The sequence below is a fragment of the Antennarius striatus genome, chromosome 15 (assembly GCF_040054535.1).
Source record: "Antennarius striatus isolate MH-2024 chromosome 15, ASM4005453v1, whole genome shotgun sequence".
Taxonomy (NCBI): Eukaryota; Metazoa; Chordata; class Actinopteri; order Lophiiformes; family Antennariidae; genus Antennarius; species Antennarius striatus.
In genome coordinates, this window is record NC_090790.1 from 7,489,663 (window position 1) to 7,510,506 (window position 20,844).

Below are 20,844 nucleotides of genomic sequence, written 5' to 3' on the forward strand. Positions count from 1 at the left end.
TGTAAAAAAATGATGATATTGTACAGCTCTTAAACACAAACACTCTCATGTAGATATTTATTAGCAAACAGTACAAAGAAATACAATAACAAGAGGTCCAGTTCATGTGATTCAAGGAAAGACATTATATTAGTAATAATAATTATGTTTTCTATAGTCTTAAATGACCTGAAAATAATCACAACAAGGTTTTTTTATTGTTCTTCTTCAGCACAGACCAGAAAAACGAATCACCACCTCTAAAGAATATCTCTCATGTTACTATCACCTCTGTAGGTTTTCCTCTGTTCTTGGAAAGAGAGGCAATCTGCTATTAAACCCCACACACTTTAAATGTAAGAGAAAATAGAGCACATCTTGGATCGTTGTATGATATCACAAATACTGTAATTAGAAAACAAAAGAAGAATCACACCATAATAAAAAGGAACAACACACTATTTATCTGACAGACACATCTGACATCAAAATTAGTCTCTTAATAAAGGAAAACGAACACTATTTTGACTGATGAATGATACATGAATGAATCCTGTACTTATTATGTGTAGTATGATCTTTACGGTGTGTTCAAACAGAAAAAAAATACAAAAAAATGATGGAACAATAATGTTTGCATCATTTGTAAGAGTTTTAAATATTAATCTTCAGCAAAAGTAAAAAAACATGAAAGAAAATAATAATAATATCCACATATAGTGGGCTTTTCTGATTGTCATAGGACCAGATAGAGCTGAGGTCTACAGCTAGAGTTCAGCTGCAAAGACCTACCATTCTCTGGAGACAACACCTGGGTGAACAGCTGGAACCTTTGGAGGAATTAACACCCACTGCTCTTTATTTATTTATTTAGATTTGTTTATGACAGGAGGAGAGTTCAGTTTACTTTGAAACTTTTGGGATTCAAAAGTGGATTTGTGTCTGTAGCAGAGAACCATGAACATACATGCTGTGGAGTGTTTATGTGTTTTAGACTGCTAACTGGAGAAGAATTGCACTCTCCTTCATGCGAGTACTGAAGAGGGAGGAGATGAAGAGAAAGAACCAGAAGTTCTCTGGTGGGTACTGAAGTTAGGTAGTGACCAAGGTTTACTTCAGACACAAGGACATTCACACCCTTCTGGGCCAGTGCTTGGTGTCTTGTCGCTAATGCACAATAAATTATTCTGGCTGATTGGGAAGAAAAAATACTTCTGCTAGAATCAATGAAAAAAAAAAAATTGCTTCACTATGTGTCCGAACACACCATAATCCAATTTAGCTCAGTTGGACTAAGACCAGACAGCCAATCTGATCTGTAAGAAAGATGGTCTATCTTTATGATATCCAATTAAATATTAACTCTCTTCAAAGAGAGCAATTGTGAACATACAGAATATTGTTGTCATTTTTCAAGAGTCTACTTTCAGGGACTGGAATGGGTTCGGAAAATGACTTCCGCCGAACTGCAATAAAGAATTGTGTGCCTATTTCAGTTAGGTTATAAAAGGTCATTCGTTATTGAACCAAATAGTACCACTGCAGCCAAAACAGTTGGGTTGTAATAAATATTCAACTAAACTAAAATCAACTGAAATGCCTGACAAAAATCAACAACAACAAGAAGACACCAAAAAGATAACAAGAATGCCCAGAAATGGAATATCAACTTGTCAATAAAAACAATCCACATCAAGGATTTAAAGTGATTGTGTGCCACTGTGGAATTAGAAGTGACAATACATATTTTAAAGCAGACACTAAAATGTGTTCATTGTCATGTAAAGTTTACTTTTCAGTCCTAATGTTGGAATCAGAAATAAAGAAATCCAATTATTCCACATAAAATGGATGAAGCATTATTTCTGAGCGCATCTATGATGTGTGCTTAATTCTTTCAACATTAAAGCTCTTGGATCAGAGGTCAAGGGTTAGAGTCTGTTCTTAAAGCGATTTAGTACCTGCCTGTTAAACATGTGCTGGTAAACTCTTAATACAACAATATGGAAATTATTAAAATTGTCAATGTTCCAAAAACATCACAGATCAAAAAACTTGCATAAAAAAATATATTACTGAAAAGGCATGTACTGTAGAGTTTTTTAAAAGTGTGTTTTCAGGCATAAGTACCTAAAAGACGATGTTTTTCTTACATATGGAAGCTTTGTTGTGGAAATATTTCTGGTTAGCGGTCAGCCTCTGTGTCAGCATTCACACTCAATGTGTTTTGATGCATTCGCTCCAGTATCCGGTGTATGCTGCTAAAGCTGGGCCTGTCTGATGGATGTGTACTCCAACAGAGCCTCATCAGATTATACAGCTCCAAAGGACAGTTCTCAGGACAGGAGAGGATGTGACCGTCTCTCACATAGTAAATAACCTCCTCATGACCCATACCATAGTATGGCTGCATACCATGGGAGAAAATCTCCCACAGAACTACGCCATAGGCCCAGACATCAGATTCAGTAGTGTAGCGGTTATAAAAAATAGATTCTGGGGGCATCCAGCGGATGGGGATGGCATCATTCTCATTGGCTTTGTAGTAATCAGCCGAGTAAATGTTCCTGGAGAGGCCAAAGTCTGCAATCTTAACCACCATTTCCTCGCCGACCAGGCAGTTCCGCGTCGCGAGGTCACGGTGGACAAACTTTCGTTCTGACAGGTACGCCATTCCTGCTGCAATCTGCTTCGAGATAGACAGTAGTTCGGTGCAAGACAGAAGCCCCGCTTCCAGCTCCGAGCAAAAACTGGGACCCGATAAACTGGCATGGCTGAGGGAGCGCACTGACTGAGTAGGAGATCTACGGCGCAGAAACTCATTGAGGTCGCCGTGGGCCATGTACTCGAACATCAGGCACATAGGTTTACCCACTGCACACACTCCTAGGAGAAAAAAAAGAATATTTAATCTCTTGATCTCACAGAATATATGAACACCTGTGGATTTTTACAGCACAAATACCTAACCACATAAACATGTTGACTATACCATTAATACAATCACACCAAATATATATATCATAAATTAGTTAAAGAATTTATTCACTGTAAAGGCAGAAAAATATTAAGCTTGATAGAGACAGACCACCTGATATGTGTATGAGATGGCCACATACATACTGTACACAGATCAGCAGCCCTGTGAAGTAAACATATCAGCTTTTTAAATTAACTCTGTGTTCTCCTGCCCTGTCCATACCTTGACCAAATTTAGTCAGGTAAAGAACTGAACTTTAGCAGTGGGATAATTGTGGATGCACTTCTTTCTTTCAAAAGATCTTAATTTAGGTCTGTAGAAACTTGAAATATTGTTTGTGTTTGGTCAACAGCTTCCATTTTAGAAAACGTTTGCATGCACTTGAAAATAAAGTGATTTGATTTGATGATTGCCAAAAGAAAAACCGTTGTTTAACTATGACAAATACTAGAAAATTAATGTAATTCAAATAATCTTGAAAATCAAGAAGTTCATCCTGAGGTTCTTGAAGTTCCACTAATCAGGTTCACTTGACTCGATTTACTGTCCTATTACCCTATAAAAGACTGACTGTCTCCACATTTATCTATGAATTCCTGCGGTATTTAGAGGAATTAATGAATGCTGTGCTTAGCCCTGCACACGTAATCTGTACACTCATAACAGATTTTCTGACATTAAAACAAAACCACTAAAAAGGCGCAAAGCAATGCAAATGCACAATTTAATGAGATGTTGTCTCTCAGTATATAAGCGTAGAGAATGAACAAGCACTCCAAAACAAGATCATGCATATCTACATGCTTTTTTTTTTTAACAGTAATGTTTTTGCCATCTGACTCCAACATGGAACAGTAGAAGGGTGGCAAGGAGGTCAAGTTGAGTTTGTTCATGTCCTGTGGGTCACAGAGTGGAACAATTCCAAGATCGCTGCTCTCTGGGATGTGTGGTTATGAGTGTGTAGGGTATTATATTTGTGTGTGTGTGTGTGTGTGTGTGTGTGTGTGTGTGTGTGTGTGTGTGTGTGTGTGTGTGTGTGTGTGTGTGTGTGTGTGTGTGTGTGTGTGTGTGTGTGTGTGTGTGTGTGTGTGTGTGTCTTGGTTTAACAGTAGCAGTCTCAGATGGAGGTCGTAGCAGGATCAAAATGTGTCACTTCATCGCTAAATATAAGGAACATAGAGGCTCAAGTCATCCAAGTACATCTGAAAATGTAACGGCATGCACACATGTGGTAGCTCTAATTTTGTGACATGCACATTATGGATGTTGCATATATTTTTACACATATAGGTAATTAGAGATTAACTAGATAATTAGATTAACTCTGGCGTCACATGCATGGGAGGTTTTGGAGTAGCTTCTGTCTCCGGAAGAGTCGCTCAAAATAAATGTCAGGAGACAAACGTCGCTGTTTCTGATAATCTGTTTTCATTACAGGGACAGCTGATTTAAAACATATCACAACCATGAGAGCAGTAAAATGGATCCATATAATGACGCGTCTACCTGCTCAGTCAATGAGTGATGGTGCTGTTTACTCTCAACAGTGATATGTGGAGTGCTCTGTATCGCTATATGTCTTCCTGGAAATATATGTGGATATGAGCTGTTAGTATTAGATTAGATACATGGTAATAAAATAAAGGACCTTTGTTTTACTCAGGTCAAACAAAGGTCCATTAGCTGTCAGCCATTGTTTATTTACTTAGAAAGAGTCCTATATGAATTTTGAGCAGTTTTATAGCAACTTTAGTGAAACCGTTCTGACATAAATTATTATGTAAAAACAGAAATAACACAAAGGAAAAAATATTGCTAACATGTCTGTTGAGTGGTATTATTTTTGTCTTTTTTAACACTGATTGAGCTGTTGTGTGATAAACCCACCAAGTAGTCGTACGATGTTGGGATGGTCGAATTGGGCCATAAGTGCCGCCTCTCTCTGGAAGTCATTCTGCATGTCAGCTGACGCTTCTTCCTTTAGCATCTTCACGGCCACCATCGTGAAAGACTCCAGTGGCAGCAGACTTGGAGCTCTACATCGAAGAGTCATGCAGAGCAAGATTCAAGCACAGAAAAGGAGGGATCATTCTTTTTAATCTTTAGTGGCAAGGTAGACGTTCAAAAATAAAACTTTTAGTGTTAACTGTAGTGTACTATATCATTCCGTGAGTTTTTCAGTAACAAGCAATTTAATCTCAAAATATCTTGCATGTGACTACTCAGTAATGAAAAGAACAAATAAATACATAAATAAATACATAAATCTTTTATAAATTTCCGTAGTGAAAATACTTTTTTTCCACTCAAAATATTGTAAGCATCAGGGGGTGAACTGGCACGTCCCCCATCTTACAACAATAATGGCAGTCACTTCCTTTGTTTCCTCGCTGGAGGGACAAACTGAAGTCATGCTGTTTTTTGGTGTAGATTTATATATAGTTTACAAACACAAAACTACACTCATGTATGGAAAACATGCAGTCATGCACGCGTGAGATCCATCTGTCAAGGTAGATTTACTCTTCCAGACTATTTAGGTCCACAGTGTGTGTGTGTGTGTGTGTGTGTGTGTGTGTGTGTGTGTGTGTGTGTGTGTGTGTGTGTGTGTGTGTGTGTGTGTGTGTGTGTGTGTGTGTGTGTGTTTGCTTGTGTCCATGCATGTGTATCTTCTCAAGGGTGTCTATATGTCATCCTTACGAGTTTTCATGAAGGAAGCTGTCACGAAGGACATCCCTCTTTATCATTTTAAGAGCTACTGTTACACTACTATCAGCCCCTACAGTACAGTAGTGCTGAATGTGTTTTATGCACTGTAACCTTATTCACTATTTATAATCACACAATATGCCCCCCCGCCCCGAGGTAACCATCCGCCCCTCACCACTCTGCAAAGACAGTTTACTCTTTGGACTTCTCTTCTTCGCCTGTAAACACCAACCATGTATATCTCATCTCACCGTAATGTAAACTGTAAATTGTAAATAGTTTTTTTATTCCTTATTCCTCATTGATTCTCTTCCACCTTTTAATGCACTGACACCGCGTCAAGTTCCTCATATGGTAAACTTTACTGTACCTGGTAATAAAACTTTTTCTGATTCTGATTCTGATAGTCTTTTCATGTTTTTCATGGTTAATAGTAACATACAAAGAGAACATACAAACTCCGAAGAGAGTGGGCTCAAACCTGGAACTGTCTTGCTGTGAGGCGACAGCGCTACTCACTGCGACACTGTGCTATCTAAATACAGTATATTTATATGCTTATGAATATAATTTCTTCCATCATCTTTTTTTATCTTTTCATCTTCCTCTCACCTGGCTTGGAAAACTCGTCCAAAGGCACCCTCTCCGATATCCCTAACATATTGAATATTATTTCGAGGATACTCGAGTGCCAGGAGTTTGGAGTTCAGCAGCAGTGGAACCCGCTGGTACATGGGGTTGGGGTGGAGGCGATCCAGCAGGAGCTCTGATGGAAGAGTGCTCAGCGCTGGGCTGTTTATTACCCTGAGGAGAGAAAGGCAAAGGCATTTCAGAAAAAAAGATGAACACAAAGATGAAGAAATGTTCATCCCAAATGCATTGTTGTCACCTTTTCCGGTTTCTCCACTGCCTCCTCTGTCTGCGACAGGCAAGGATGGCAATAGTGAGGAGGACTACAGCTGCAAGTGTGGTGAGGATGATGACGATGACAGACATGGAGTAAGCTGGAGATGATGCTGTGGTTGTTGGAGGGAGATGAGCGGTCTGACGAGGGCCTGGTGTCTCTGGTTTCATTTCTAGAAAGAGTCCATATCAAGGTGTGATGTTGAAATTCTTCAATTCAATTTAGATTTCAATCAAAATTTACTGCTAGACTGAGCTTTGTCACACAGTATTATGTCAGTCAGCTGAAGCTTAATATCTGTGTGGTGGACACATTACTTCAAATATCAATGTTGTAAATAACCTTCAAAATTTTAAAAGATGGATGGTTGACCTATCTCCAATCTGGCACCACAGTATTACATTTCCAAATATATTATTTCGCCCAATGGCAAAATAATATTTTACACATTCCTTTAGACAAGTGCATTTTCCAGGTAGAGCCCCAACAATTGGCAAATGATGGAAGAAATACAAAAGTAAGTACCTGATAGTGTTCTCTCCTCCCCACATTGTGTAACAGTGCAGTACTCCCAACGTACGTTGGGATTTGAGGTGTAGCACCAGGGCCTATCATTGACTCCACCCGGGTTCCTGCAGTAGTTGACAGAGTTCTTTAACTCTGGGATCACGTCTACAGATAGTCTGTGCTGGTGGGGAATCTGCAGAGCATGACAGGATGGTAGGAGAGAGAAAATCATAGTGAAACTCAATGATTGTAATAAAAAGACCCAGTTTCAAGGGAACAGAGAAGATGTAGTGCTCTACACAAGTGTAGTATTTTAGAAACATTCCCTTTACTCCACATCCGTCAGATGTTTGCTATTGTAAAGTACATCTGTGTCCTACATGTGTCCAGAGGTGTTTTTGATTGAGCCATTTGGTTGTACTTTGGATCAGACCCTGTGCTCTCGAAAGGGACAAAAGGGAAACTTGTCTTAAGGGATCATGAAAGTCTGTACAATACCTTTCTTGCTGTATTTTCAAGAGCTAATGCAGAAAATGTTCATTTCTATGACTTAGAGTGCCAACATAAACACTGAACATCTGGTATCTTTGTGTGAGCTTTAGTCATCAAAACTGCAATGTTGCAGTTCATCCAGAGAGATGTGAGGCTATGAGCTGAATAGACCAATAGAAAATGTTACACTTGTGCCAGGATTAATAGAAGAAGTCCTAAAATCCCAATGATGACATCCGTTGAGCATTTCTTGTTTATGTACTTTTGTTTGTACGATTTGTTGCCAAAGTCCAACACCCAAAAACTACTCTGTTAACTGAAACTACTTGTGTTAGGTCACATAACCCATATGCATTATGTCACAGTATGGTTAATAATAAACAGATGATGAATATAACCCTAACAATGACTTAGATGGAATAGTTTGCAAATATCAGTATAAATTAACATTTGAAGTTAAGTGATTTATTACATTTAATGGACTTGTTATGACAAGAAGCAGCTGTTGTCTTGACTGATCAAACAAAAATGTAATTTTTGTTGCAAAAAGAAGTTTTGTTTGGCTCCATATATCTTCACGTTTTGAGTATATGCTAAACTTGTGACATGTGGAACGTTAGAGTTTTGTACTCATTTCCTATGTATGTGTAATGCATTAAATGGCATCTGTGAAATGATGCATCAAATGTAAACACATATTTTAGATGGAGACAAAAATCCTGTATTGTGGAGTTTAGAAAAACGAGTGCCTGTTCGAAATATTAGGAACAGCTGGCCTTCCTGTGACTGATGGCCCAGAATAGATGAAAGTCACATGTTACTTAAAGTCAGCAAGTATACAGAAAATCAAAACTCATGTCAAAGCAGTAGATTTGAGGCACCACTGTATTTATTATGTAGTTTGTGTGGTATTAAAATAAAAAATAAAAAAACAGCTTTTTTGTTCTTTATTAGCCGCCTATCAGGGTCATTACCATTTACTGGTCTTAAAACAAGCCAGTTATCAAAATATTACATATTACCCATATATTAATATTAATTTAATTAACTGAATTGATTGTATAAATTAATTTGCTTTTTATAAATTTAATTAAGCTGTTTTTGTGTCAGTATGTGTCGTAATTTTATTTATCATTCGATGTATTGTAATTATTTAATGTATAGTTTTTACACTGATGGTTAAAACATGATTGATCACAATCTGTAATTGTGATAAATGAGAAAATATTTGTGAGAATACAAATATAATGAAATACAGCTAAACCTCAACATATGAACACAATTGGTTCTGAGATGTTGTTCGTAAGTTGAATGGTTTGTTAGCTGGTATTTATGACATTTATATCTATAATCACCATTTGAGGAATAATTATTGGTTAGAGACAGATTGTCACTGCTTCCACTATCTTCACTAGCCTTTGCTTTATTATCCATGATAAACAGTAAAGTATCACAATTACTAAGCCTGACACTCTGAGAAGCTAACAGAGACAACAACAAACAAGAGATGGAGACGAGTGTTGGAGCTGCATGAACGCAGTGGTGCTGTGCAGCGGGGGTTGTGGCAGAAAGGGGAACTGCAGGCCAATAGTCGATTATGACAGTGCGTTTGTTGGTATCTTTGAATGTTTGTAAGTCAAATATTCATAAATTGAGGACTACCTGTATTTGAAAATCTTTGTGATTGATTAATTCTCTCAGTGACACATACGTCTCGGTATGTCAGCGAATGTTAAATGTTTGTATGTATTAGTTTGTGCAGAATGTGCTTGTGAAAACTAATTGCTTCCAGATACAGGATGTGACACAACATGCCCCTCCCTCTCTGCTGACCTGGCAAACATACACACACACATGCACACACGCACGCACGCACACACACACACACACATACACACATCTGCACTTCAACAGACGCTGGACAGGAGGGTAATAACAGTTCACCCTAACAGACCCTCTCACTGAGTGAAGCCATAAAAACACGAAGAGGCTTTTGGAGCAGGGAATGTTTATGTTTGTGTGGGAGCATATCCGGGTCTCTGCTTGTGTACTGAGTTGTAAGCACTTTTTGGATGTTTTTTTTGGTTGGTCAGCAATGTGTGAAATAAAACAACATCCACACAAAAAATATCAGCTGAAGTTTAATGTGTTACAGATTTAAATCTGCTTAAACGCTCGGATTCTTAAATAGCACCTTCAGCTACATTAATGATCTTGCTGATGTCAAAGCAGGAAAATGTTATCAGTGCTCAATTGAGTGGCTCAGCAGTTGTTTTATTTTAATGTTATTAATCTTTATTTAGTGGTTTTTGGTTGGATGTTCATCCTCTCCAAGGAACCATCACCTTATCGTGGTGGAGAGGTTTGTGTGGTCTAAGGATCCTGGATGGATGGATGGGTGGATAGACGGAAGGATGGATGGATGGTTGGACATTCATTTCAATGTCCTTTGACTTTTTGTAATTTTATATTTCCACTCTTCTCTTTCCATGCATTTTAAACCAACCCAACATATTTCAGTCGTGTGGATTTATGTGGTCTCCACAAAAGGCACAATACCTGTTGGCTCCAGGACTGACACGGTATCCCAGATCCCGTTATATTGATATTTCCTTGGTAGAAACGACCTCTGTCATTGTAACATGTTGCTGTTGATGGTAAATAAAAAATATGAATCATATTTACATAATTATTCAAACAATATTCTGATACTTCATACAAGTAAATTTTTGTTCGGTTTAAATGCTGTCAACTTACTTGTAATTTCATCTGTCTTGACGGCTAAAATGTAGAAAAGAACAGATGAATATATAACAGTATGAAGGGGAAATGGATAAAGCCTGCAAGTTTTTTCAGTCTACTTAAGATTATATCATGAAAAAGAAGTATACTGATGGTTGTATTTTGTTTAGCTGGGCCATCTTAATGACTTCATCACTATCAGTCTGATTTGGCCCTCAGCACACAAGAACCCCGCCAACTCCTCCTTTTCTTTTTCTGCTTTTATGCTACATTCTTTCTACAGCACAGAATGTACAAAGGTCAGTCTCAGCATATTCTAGAAACAGGATACTTCTTTGTTGTTGTTACAGCCAACTGTAACTCCAAGATTACAGATATCTTACCCACAAATGGGACATGAGTACAAGCATCTGGGTCTGTGTGAAGACTTGGTAAGGTCTGACAGTTGGGCAGCAGTGAACTGGGAGTGCGGGGCCCACTAACAGAGCTGAAAAGACCAGGCTGGACAGAACTTCTGCCCTCTAGCAACAACCACTCCTTATGGCAGTACAGCTCCTTCACAGCCAGACAGTGCTCTCTGATTTGAGAGAAAATAAGGGTCCTTAATCCATGCATTCATTTACTCTGTGATTTTAATTCAAAGCCAATTGAGAGATTTGGTTGAGTTACCTGCAAACAGGTTTGGCTGCTGGTCCTAGTCCTGATGGGTTACAGTCAGGAAAAGAGGAGTGACAGAGGAGTGAGCGAACTGCAGGGCTACAGAGAAGACTCAGCTCTTCCAGCTCTGTCCACCAGCTCTGAACCAAATACTCCTGCATTTCCTCAGGGTCGGAGAGAGAGGAGTTGAAAAAAACCAGCAAATCATCTTGCAGCACGGTTCGACACACATCTCCACGATACGCACTGCAGTAACCTGTTACACTCTTGTAGAGCCTGTGGGAAGAAGACACATATTAACACAAACAAGAGCAGACACAGAGAACAAGAATTTTTTTATTTGTTGTGTTACTTAAGGTCATTCACAATGTGCATGCATCACAGAAGGTCACACTTTTGCAATACTATTTCAGAGCATGGCAGTCGATGGATTTCGGGTAAAGCATACTAATTGCATTTCTGCTTCCATTCTCAACAGTATACAGTATGTAGTGAGCTGAGAAAATGGAGCCAAAGAAGCATCAAGAATATTTAAAGGGGGAAAATGAGGACTTTGGAAGTGTTTGTCTGTCACCCATTCCTGTCACAGTAGAGCAAATGGGAGTGCCCCATCTGGTTCAAGTTTTCCTGATTAATAGCATGGGGGGGCTGGGTGGTGGTTTGATCCCCGTCTCCTGCACATTTTGAATCACCCTCAAGCACGATACCACTAGCCAATTTGCTCTTAATTTGCTGTAATCCTACAAACTGTGAGTCTACGTGCGTCAGAGGGATGAAGGCTGTACTTTCTAAGTAGTTTAGGCTGGAGTGACTCAAGATTTTGTGGACTTTTACAGGGTGACCTGAAAAAACGGATGACAACCACTGCACTAGACCAGAAAATTAAGTGTAGCATTCTTTTTCATTTGTAATTGTGCTGTTCAGACCCAACTGGAATTTCTATGTATAAGTTTTTTTTATTTTACAAGGGGAACACAAAAACAAAAAGACCGGTACTTAATGTAGGTAAAGTCAGTAATTTAAAGCTGTGACTGACAATTAATTAAATTGGGTGGACATGTGTGTACCCATGGTCAACTTCTATCAAAGTAATTTACTGTTTTACAAATCATTCAGATATTGATAATGAAAGAGGTTGTAGAGGGTTCATTTGAGAAAGAGTCTGTCCGTCTGTCTTGAACAGAGCCTACATAAATACCCACTGAACCTACTTTTCAGATGTTATATGTATTTATTGCCCAGCTTGGACATGATTCACATTTTGAATGACCTTTCTGATGATTTCAACTGTGTGAATACTGCAATTTCATTAAAAAAATAAAAAAAACCCCAAAAAACTCCAGCTTTCACCACTTTACTGAAGTTGGTTTAAGTCACATGACCTCACTTGGCTGACCCGTCAAAGTAATCTATCATTCTACCATCTCTGGCTTCTCTCTACTTTACATCTTTGGCTTTGTTCTTCCACCTCCCTTAAACATTCGGTAAATGCTGTGTACATGTACAAATCAACAGTTAGATCTGATGTCATCTGCAAGCTGCAATTCTTTTTCTTAATTGATTTATATTTTTTTGCCATTCAACTTCCTTTATCACATTCTGCCACTCTGTCTATCACCCTCTCTTAGCAGTTACATAGTTCACATTTGTTTCAACAAGACAAAAGGTCCAGAGTGTTTTCCTTACCTCCACTCTATGGGGAAGTGGCAATATCCAGAGGATGATGGTTGAAGGTACACAAACAACAACAAGGGAGAGAAGAACCAAGAAGAAAACAGGACAAAAGTCATACTTAGTAAGGAGATGACACCAACCATGGTGTTTCTGTCACAGATTCATTGGTAGCTGCAAAGAGACTGGAGGGCAACCAGGTGGAGGGACATTCTGTGTGGTCAGGCAGGCAGTGTGTGTGTATGTGTGTGTGTGTGTGTGTGTGTGTGTGTGTGTGTGTGTGTGTGTGTGTGTGTGTGTGTGTGTGTGTGTGTGTGTGTGTGTGTGTGTGTGTGTGTGTGTGTGTGTGTGTGTGTGTGTTTGTGTGTGTGCGTTTAGGTGACTGTAATCATTGGGAACATGGGGGATTGAGTCTGAGGCATCAGCCCAAATGGAAGGATGGGGGATGGAAACAAACAGCTGAACCTACACAACACACAGCTACTACATATGGCAGTAACCATAAGTCAAGCCCAAGTGTTAACAATCTCCCATTACACAAAGAACTAATGGCTTCAAATGTCTATCAGTAACTTTTTAATGTGTCACACATTAATGTCAAAACTGACCTGTGACGGTGACTTTAGCAGTTGCCTTGACGGTGTTCGCTCCTGCGCTGTGTCTGTTGGAGGCAAGGCACGTATACAGAGCTGGTTTATTTGCCGTCACCTTAAGAATGGACAGGATAACCTCTTCCGACAAAGTTTCTTCTACTGATGCACCAGAGATCTTAAGGGAAAAAAAATCAAGATATGTGTCACTATACAAAGACAAATTCAAAAATTAAGATTTTAGATAGAAAGACTTTGTTTTCTCTTCTCCAGGATCAAAGCTCTATTATTTGGTGCAGGTATTTAAAGTTAAAACATGTTCTGCAGCTGGAGAGATGGCTGAGAGAATTGAATCACCTTTGAGAGTTGCAGTGAATTTTGATGATACTTACAGTTTCTGTGGACAATGTCACAACAATCGATTCTTTTCACATCACACAGCTTCACACATCATGTGAACAGTTATCCTTCACCTTAGAAATTATTTCATGTGAAGCCTTGAGATAAGAAACTTAGTCTCACTTTCAGTACTGCCCTGGTTATGGAGGGACTTTAGTGACAGAGGAGCGATATTTTGTACGAACCTTTTCTTTATTGTCTCTGAAAATTTAACAAGCCAAACATGATATACAAGCTTTATAGGTGATGAGATTTGATATATTGAGTATTCATATTCTGATTATATTATTTGGTCAGGGGTATTGAGTTGTTGGCAGAATATGCATTATTTTTTATGACCATTAATGCAGCTAAACAGAATGCATTTGGTTTTCTCAGTTTGGTATTTACAACATTTACAAATAACTGTGGTTTATAATGTGGGTCTTTAGTATGGTGGAGCTGAGGAACTGATTTGTCTCTATTTATATGGGTTGTGTATGAAGCTGCCAGTTTTTAAAACAAACTCCATCCAACCCTGTTGAAATTAATTACCTCGACAAGCTGCTAAATAGTTATTATATATAGCACACACACAAGCACACGCACGCACGCACGCACGCACGCACACACACACACACACACACACACACACACACACAAATTTACAAGCATCATGAGCCTGTAATTGCAATGCAGCTAGCACCCAAGACCATTAAATATCTAGGCAATGTGTGGTACATGTCTGCTCATAAACTATGTTGACTGCCTATTTAAAAAAATGGTTATTGTTATATAATAATGTGGGAAAGTATATAATGTCATGCCCATGATGTAGCCAGTTGGGTTATATTGGATGTAACGTTTAGCATATTTCTACAGGGAATAATCAAATCTCATTAAACCCATTTGACTCCAGAGAGGGTTTTTAACAAAATAAATACTCATGTTTTCTTTGGACAGAAAACGCCATCAAAAAACTGATTAGATCATTCTTTGTGTTGGTTGGATACATTACATCTTCTCTTTAATATGACAATAGATACATTTACTGTAAATGTTGTAAACGTCCCAACTGTTAAAAGCATCCACAACATGTCAAAGACTGTATTGAAAAATCAAACCATAATTGTCATTACCACAACACACTATTATGTATGTCGCTTATTTAAAACATTAAACAACACTTATCTATGGATCTTACTTTTTATGATTTCAGTGCATAAATTGTCAGTAACACGAACAGAGCATGTGCTAGCAATAATGGATTTTTAGACCATCGAAACAGACTTTTGGGATTATAAATGAGGGCCAGTCGAGATCCTGCTCAATTATAACAAGAACCAGCCCAACTACAGTCAATAACACTTTGGATCATTGACTGAATGGAGGATAATCACCTCAATCCCCTGTCATCAACAAAATTCCTTGGTTGTTTATGTCAGTCATCCCACAGCCAATATCTGAGTGCTTTGAAAATGTATTTGTGTTAATGTGTGTGTGTGTGTGTGTGTGTGTGTGTGTGTGTGTGTGTGTGTGTGTGTGTGTGTGTGTGTGTGTGTGTGTGTGTGTGTGTGTGTGTGTGTGTGTGTGTGTGTGTGTGTGTGTGTGTGTGTGTGTGTGTGTGTGCGTGCTTGGGAGTGTATGTATATGTGTCCCAAGTGTCCTGGTTTCACTTTTGTGTTTTTGCTTATGCACATGTCTAAATTGGTATCTGTGTTAAGATCTTAATTGTTTTGTTGTTTGAGCCACATGAAGCTTAAACCATTTAAGATCAGAGCATGCTGTTTCATTAAAAGACTAAATATCAATGTGGAGCTAAATCATCAATCCAGACACCGTTTGTTTAACACCAAGAATGATATTTGTCAGAGGAGACTGGTACTGTGTAGGTGAATGTAATTTGGTTCCACTCACACTTATTTGTTGTGGTTTTATCTCTATATTTTGTCTTGTCAGCAGTAGCTAGGTAGCAATTATGTTGCATGCATAAGCAATAAAAATGACACTACAGTTACACTGAGTAGAAATATCAGTTAAACACAGATTGAATTAATCACATTTTTCAAGTATCTGTTCCCTTCATTGTGGCAGTGGGCCAATTTTTACAATAGAAGCAACCTGATCCCATCAGACCTGAGTGGAATGCAGATTTAAATTATTATTCAACTATTTCTATGTTAAAATGGCTGCTATGAAAAAAAAATCCTACATTATAAGCAGACTAAATATTTTCTCTCATTTAATCTCAGATTTATGCCACAGTATGTAAGGATGGATAAATACGACCTCATATGAGTATTTCTGTAATGCATGTTAGCCATCCTGGTAATCTGCTCTGATATTGTCACAGCTTTCCAATTAAGTAAGGCTCTGCGGCTGACAATGTGTCAAAATGTCAGCTACGTGACACATTTTCTCTGATACCGGGTGTGTTGAGTGACATCTGAGTGGAACTCAACCGCTGTAAAGAAGACAAGAATATTCCCGGAGGGAACACATGCATTTATGACAGGTGGGAAATAAAGAGATGGATGAATGGATGCACAGAACTGCAATACGTGATATTTTTACAATGGATGGGATATGAGAAAGTGAAGAGTGTGTGTTTTGTTAAGTTTAGATGGTTTTGACTATGTTTAGGAAGAATCTCAACAAACCCAAGTTGGTCAAGATTCGCTATTACATGGAACTTGAGCACTCACAGTATTCCCATTTTCTAGCCAGGTGATTGTTGGGATTGGATTTCCAGTGGCGCGGCACTCCAGGGAAATCTGGCTGCCATATGCTACTCTCTTCTCCTTTGGAACCTGTAAGATTCGTGCTGGAGCTGAACATGGACAAACACACAGCACAGACACAAAAACTTACTGCGATGAGACAAATATTTATCGACAGAATGATGAAAAAAACATAGATCTATACATGTGTTCATGGCAAAAATAGAAGTATTTCAATACATACCCTGTACCTCTATGGTGACAGGCTTTGAAAAGGCAAAACCAAAACTATTTCTGGCCACACAGCGATACTGGCCTGCATCCTCTTTCTGTATCTTATGTATCTTCAATGCCCCATAGTCAAGAATGGTGACACGGTCAGTGACCTGGAGGAGATGACATCAGGGACACCCCTCAAATACTTCCAAACTTCCAATAATTTCATATTATATATGATGAAATACAAGAAAATGTCCATACCTGGATTAGCTCATCATCTTTAAGCCAGGTGACGGCTGGTTTGGGGTTGCCGAGGGTAACACAGGGCAGCACTGCTTTGGCTTCTACCAGAAGTGTTAAATTGGTAGGATGACGTTTGATCTGTGGCTCTGATTGAGAGACAGATTTGACTTGTTCAGCCTTTGTTTCAAGATGCTGACAGTGATTTTCACTGAATGTAACTGTGCATCCAACTCAACATTTAGTCTAACTAGACTCTAGAATGCAACTTTTAAAGGATAACTGACATACTCATCTTTAATTGCAAAGCCCCACAGCTCTTGGCTGGCTCTCCAATTCCGTTGCTAGCGATGCAGCAGTACTCTCCATTGTCTGACTCTTTTACATGAGGGATGATTAGCATTTGTCCCTGCTCCTTGGATATGTACCGAGGGTCATAGTACCTGGTGAGAAACAAAAAAGTACAAGTACTAACAAATGTCTAGAAAATCTTAATACTGTTTTTCATAATTGTTATCATTGAGGCTTGCTTAACTCATTCAATTGCTGCCTTATCATTAGAAACTAATGGTAGATAAACTATTTAAAAATATTTTCTCATTAACCTTGTTATGGCCATAATGTTGTCAACATGATATACAGTATGTTATTTTATTTAATTGATATTTAAATCTTGGTATGCTCAGTCACCAGCCTGACTCCCTTAGGTACAATAGCTTGCTGAATGGTGTAGCTGAAAGGGGTTCAGATGTAGACTTACATAATCTGGTGGTTATTCTTAGTCCAAGTGACTTCAGCAGGAGGGAGGGACTCCACCTCACAGATCAGGGTGGCATTGTGATCCAACAGCACGTCCATTGTCTCTAATGAGGTGACGATACGAGGCGCTATGGGTGACACACATATCCAGACAAAATATGAAGTCAGTATAAGAAGAGCAATTTGGGGATCTTTTCCTCCTGCATATGCGCTTCTATTGAGCTTAGTCATGGTTCAACCAATTATTTACCAAAATCGAAACTGCCTGGAAAATGTAGAGAGTAATTCATAACTTCTTCTACAAAAGAAAGAATTTATTTCTTAATTAGACATTACATGGAAGTGTAAACAGCTGCATCTTTTCTGCCAAATCATTTGACATTCTTCACATTCTCGTTTTTCTTGTTGCCATCTGTTTCTGTCATTCCACTGATCTTTTACTTAGTTTAAGTGAAAGATCAGTGGAATGACTTCTGGGGAGTTTTTTATGTGAAGGCTTTTTTTAATTCAAGAGAATTTAAAGCAAACACACGGATTGCTGCCATCTTTAATCAGTTCAGATACTATTCTGTACTATCTTCTTTCAACACATGATATATTTTCAAATGAAAGTGGCTAGATTAAATAAAAATACAGTTGCTTTTTAATTAGATCCTTTGGTCATCTTCATTTGTCAAAGGGAGTAGAGGGAGAAAGGGAGTTGCTTTTCAGACAAGTGAGACGGGGGTAAAGCAGAAAACAACCTTGCATTCATAAGACTGATATTTAAGAGAAGCCGACAAGAGCAGGAGTATAAACAGAAAGAAGATGTTGAAAGGGAAAATGGATAAAAGAAGATAGAAGAGGGCCAAGGCAGCAACTGTCTATATGTGGATTCAGATCAGAGACATCAGGGTTGCTTTAAACTCTGTGTGAACTCCGGGGAGGAAGAGAACAAATAGAAAACAGAAGAGACAAAAAAATATAGGACCAGATAAGGACAGCACAAGAAAGATGAATAAAAAAAAGGATTAGAGTTTAAAAGACATTGGTTTGTTTTGTCCTTAAGTTTCACATTAACCATTTCACATCCACAACACCAACCCTGGGTCACTGCTGCTGCTTGACTTGTAAAAGGAGACAGACAGTGAGCTACTGTAAATCAAGCAGAAACCCTGACATGACTGCAAAATGTCAACTACTTTTTAAAAATAGTCATTTAGCTGTTTCTGGTGCATTTACAGTCTAATAAAGTACACTGTCTCCATTGAAGGTGAATAAAATTTTCAAGGTCATCGTCTTAAATGGATTGCCATGTGGACAAATCAAAACGACTTGCATATATGGGCATAGATCTAAAATGTTCATCTTTTTAAAACGTAACACTTAAATTCTATACCTTCTTGTATTAATTAGATCTTCATCACACTATTTTTCCTGTATACAGTATATGACTGTAGAAGTCATCCTTCAGTTCCCATGTTGTTTATTTCCTCCACCAAGCATTGGGTGAGGTTTACCAAACATGATTGTTTGAAATCTATCTATCTATCTATCTATCTATCTATCTATCTATCTATCTATCTATCTATCTATCTATCTATCTATCTATCTATCTATCTATCTATCTATCTATCTATCTATCTATCTATCTATCCATCTATCCATCTATCCATCTATCCATCTATCCATCTATCTATCTATCTATCTATCTATCTATCTATCTATCTATCTATCTATCTATCTATCTACCTATCTATCTATCTATCCATGTGTGCATATGTGTGCCAAGATGAAGCAATTCATTCATTCATCAATCTGCCGTAGCGGGTCACGGGGAGCTGGAGCCTATCCCAGCTGTCATAGAGCGTAAGGCTTTTTTTTTGGTTTGTTTTGAACCTTCTGTGTATTTTAAGATAAAAAACAACGATCAATGAATGTAGGGACACCCCTAGCAACAACATCCACCCTGGTAGAAGGCAGCAGCTTTCACACCACCTGTCTCTGGTGCGCTCCATACTGTACATCTTGGCTCATAAAGCCTGTATTGTATGTCGGACGCCTGGTCTGCAGGGCTCTGTGTCAGGAAGATTGTGGCACCATTTGATATGACACCCATCTCAGATGAACCTGCGTGGTTACTTTCATTAGTTATGAATCCGTATGTAAAAGTTTGTTTGTTTTTTCAATTCAGATCATATGAGTGTGATACATTTGTGCGAATGGTTCTTCATTTTTAAAGTGGTTATAATAAATACATACACTAAGGAATAGCTAGTTCTAACCTTATATATACAATTAATGGCCTACAAACAACTTTGCTTTGCTCTGTATGATGTGGTTGAAGACAGTCAATCTGCACTCATGCGTGCTAGAAAGTTCACTTGCATTTGGCTCAAGAAAAATCTTTATACAGAAAGTCAAATATAATAATGCCCTCTATTTTACTTGTTTCTAAACACTGATGTGTTTACCTGCAACCTGCTGAGCTCATCATAGTCATTCAAAAATGTGTAGATATATTTCCGTACGGAATTAAAAAATAGACGCATAATGTTTATTTTACTTTAAACGACACTTTGAAGAATTATGTTTTTAAAATTGTTTTTAAAGTTCTGTGAGTGAAGGCATCTGTAACATACCTCTCTGAAGCCCATAAATTGAGGTGACCACAACCAGCAGGAATACTGAAATAGTTTCCATCTTCATCTTCATCTCCAGGTTTTTTTTCTTAACAAGTCAATTTGAGTGGTAAGGTGTTTCTTTTTCCATGGCAGGTAAAGCAATGTTCTTGTTTGTCTTTGTCAGTGTGTTTGTTCATGGCGTGTCGCAGCCAGAGACAGCCATGTGTCCTGTGTGTGTATGTGTGTGTGTGTGTGTGTGTGTGTGTGTGTGTGTGTGTGTGTGTGTGTGTGTGTGTTTGTGAATCTGCATGTGTGTTTGTGATGAACGGGGACAGCTGCTAGCTGTCCTCATGTAGAGTCAGGTTTGGTACTGCTCTCTCAAGCTCCAGTGCTGGAGCGACGCCATTCACCTTAATCAACAACACTGTTTAGTTACCAAACCACAGGGCAAGCTGCATTCAAAGACCTGCTGTGTCATCCATGTCTGTTTGAACATGTCATATCCATGTAGTGCCAATGAGGAACAGGATAAAGAGTAGTAACTTATGGTAATAGAGACCCTTGGGACATAAATACAGAAGTGCAGAGAAACTGAGTCAAGACAAAAACCTCTCTTTAGCTCTATATCACTGTATATGTGCCTTTATCTGTTTTCCAACATGTCAAAAAATATGTAATTCAACACAGCACATGC

General features: G+C 38.4%; 1 protein-coding gene across 1 annotated transcript; it reads right to left on the reverse strand.

Moving 5' to 3' along the window:
• Positions 1-44: 44 nt before the first annotated feature.
• On the reverse strand, positions 45-20,347 carry musk (muscle, skeletal, receptor tyrosine kinase). The gene is made up of 17 exons (XM_068334868.1): positions 20,169-20,347; positions 17,549-17,675; positions 17,080-17,231; positions 16,810-16,937; positions 16,574-16,715; positions 16,315-16,439; positions 13,250-13,409; positions 12,657-12,663; positions 10,983-11,246; positions 10,697-10,890; positions 10,329-10,352; positions 10,131-10,219; positions 7,098-7,272; positions 6,558-6,744; positions 6,281-6,472; positions 4,847-4,995; positions 45-2,865 (listed from the first exon to the last, which is right to left on the reverse strand). Exons 1-17 carry the CDS (start codon positions 20,239-20,241, stop codon positions 2,165-2,167), a joined length of 2,889 nt encoding a protein of 962 aa, XP_068190969.1. The 5' UTR covers positions 20,242-20,347; the 3' UTR covers positions 45-2,164.
• Between the last annotated feature and the right edge of the window lie 497 nt (positions 20,348-20,844).

Excerpts from the sequence above, each read along its gene's own strand:
- musk (XM_068334868.1), bottom strand. The coding sequence starts at position 20,241 with ATGAAGATGAAGATGGAAACTATTTCAGTATTCCTGCTGGTTGTGGTC. Across the intron at positions 4,996-6,280 it reads GGACGAGTTTTCCAAGCCAG|AGCTCCAAGTCTGCTGCCAC; the intron begins GTGAGAGGAAGA and ends TCTTCGATGTAG. Across the intron at positions 2,866-4,846 it reads CAACATCGTACGACTACTTG|GAGTGTGTGCAGTGGGTAAA; the intron begins GTGGGTTTATCA and ends TTTTTCTCCTAG.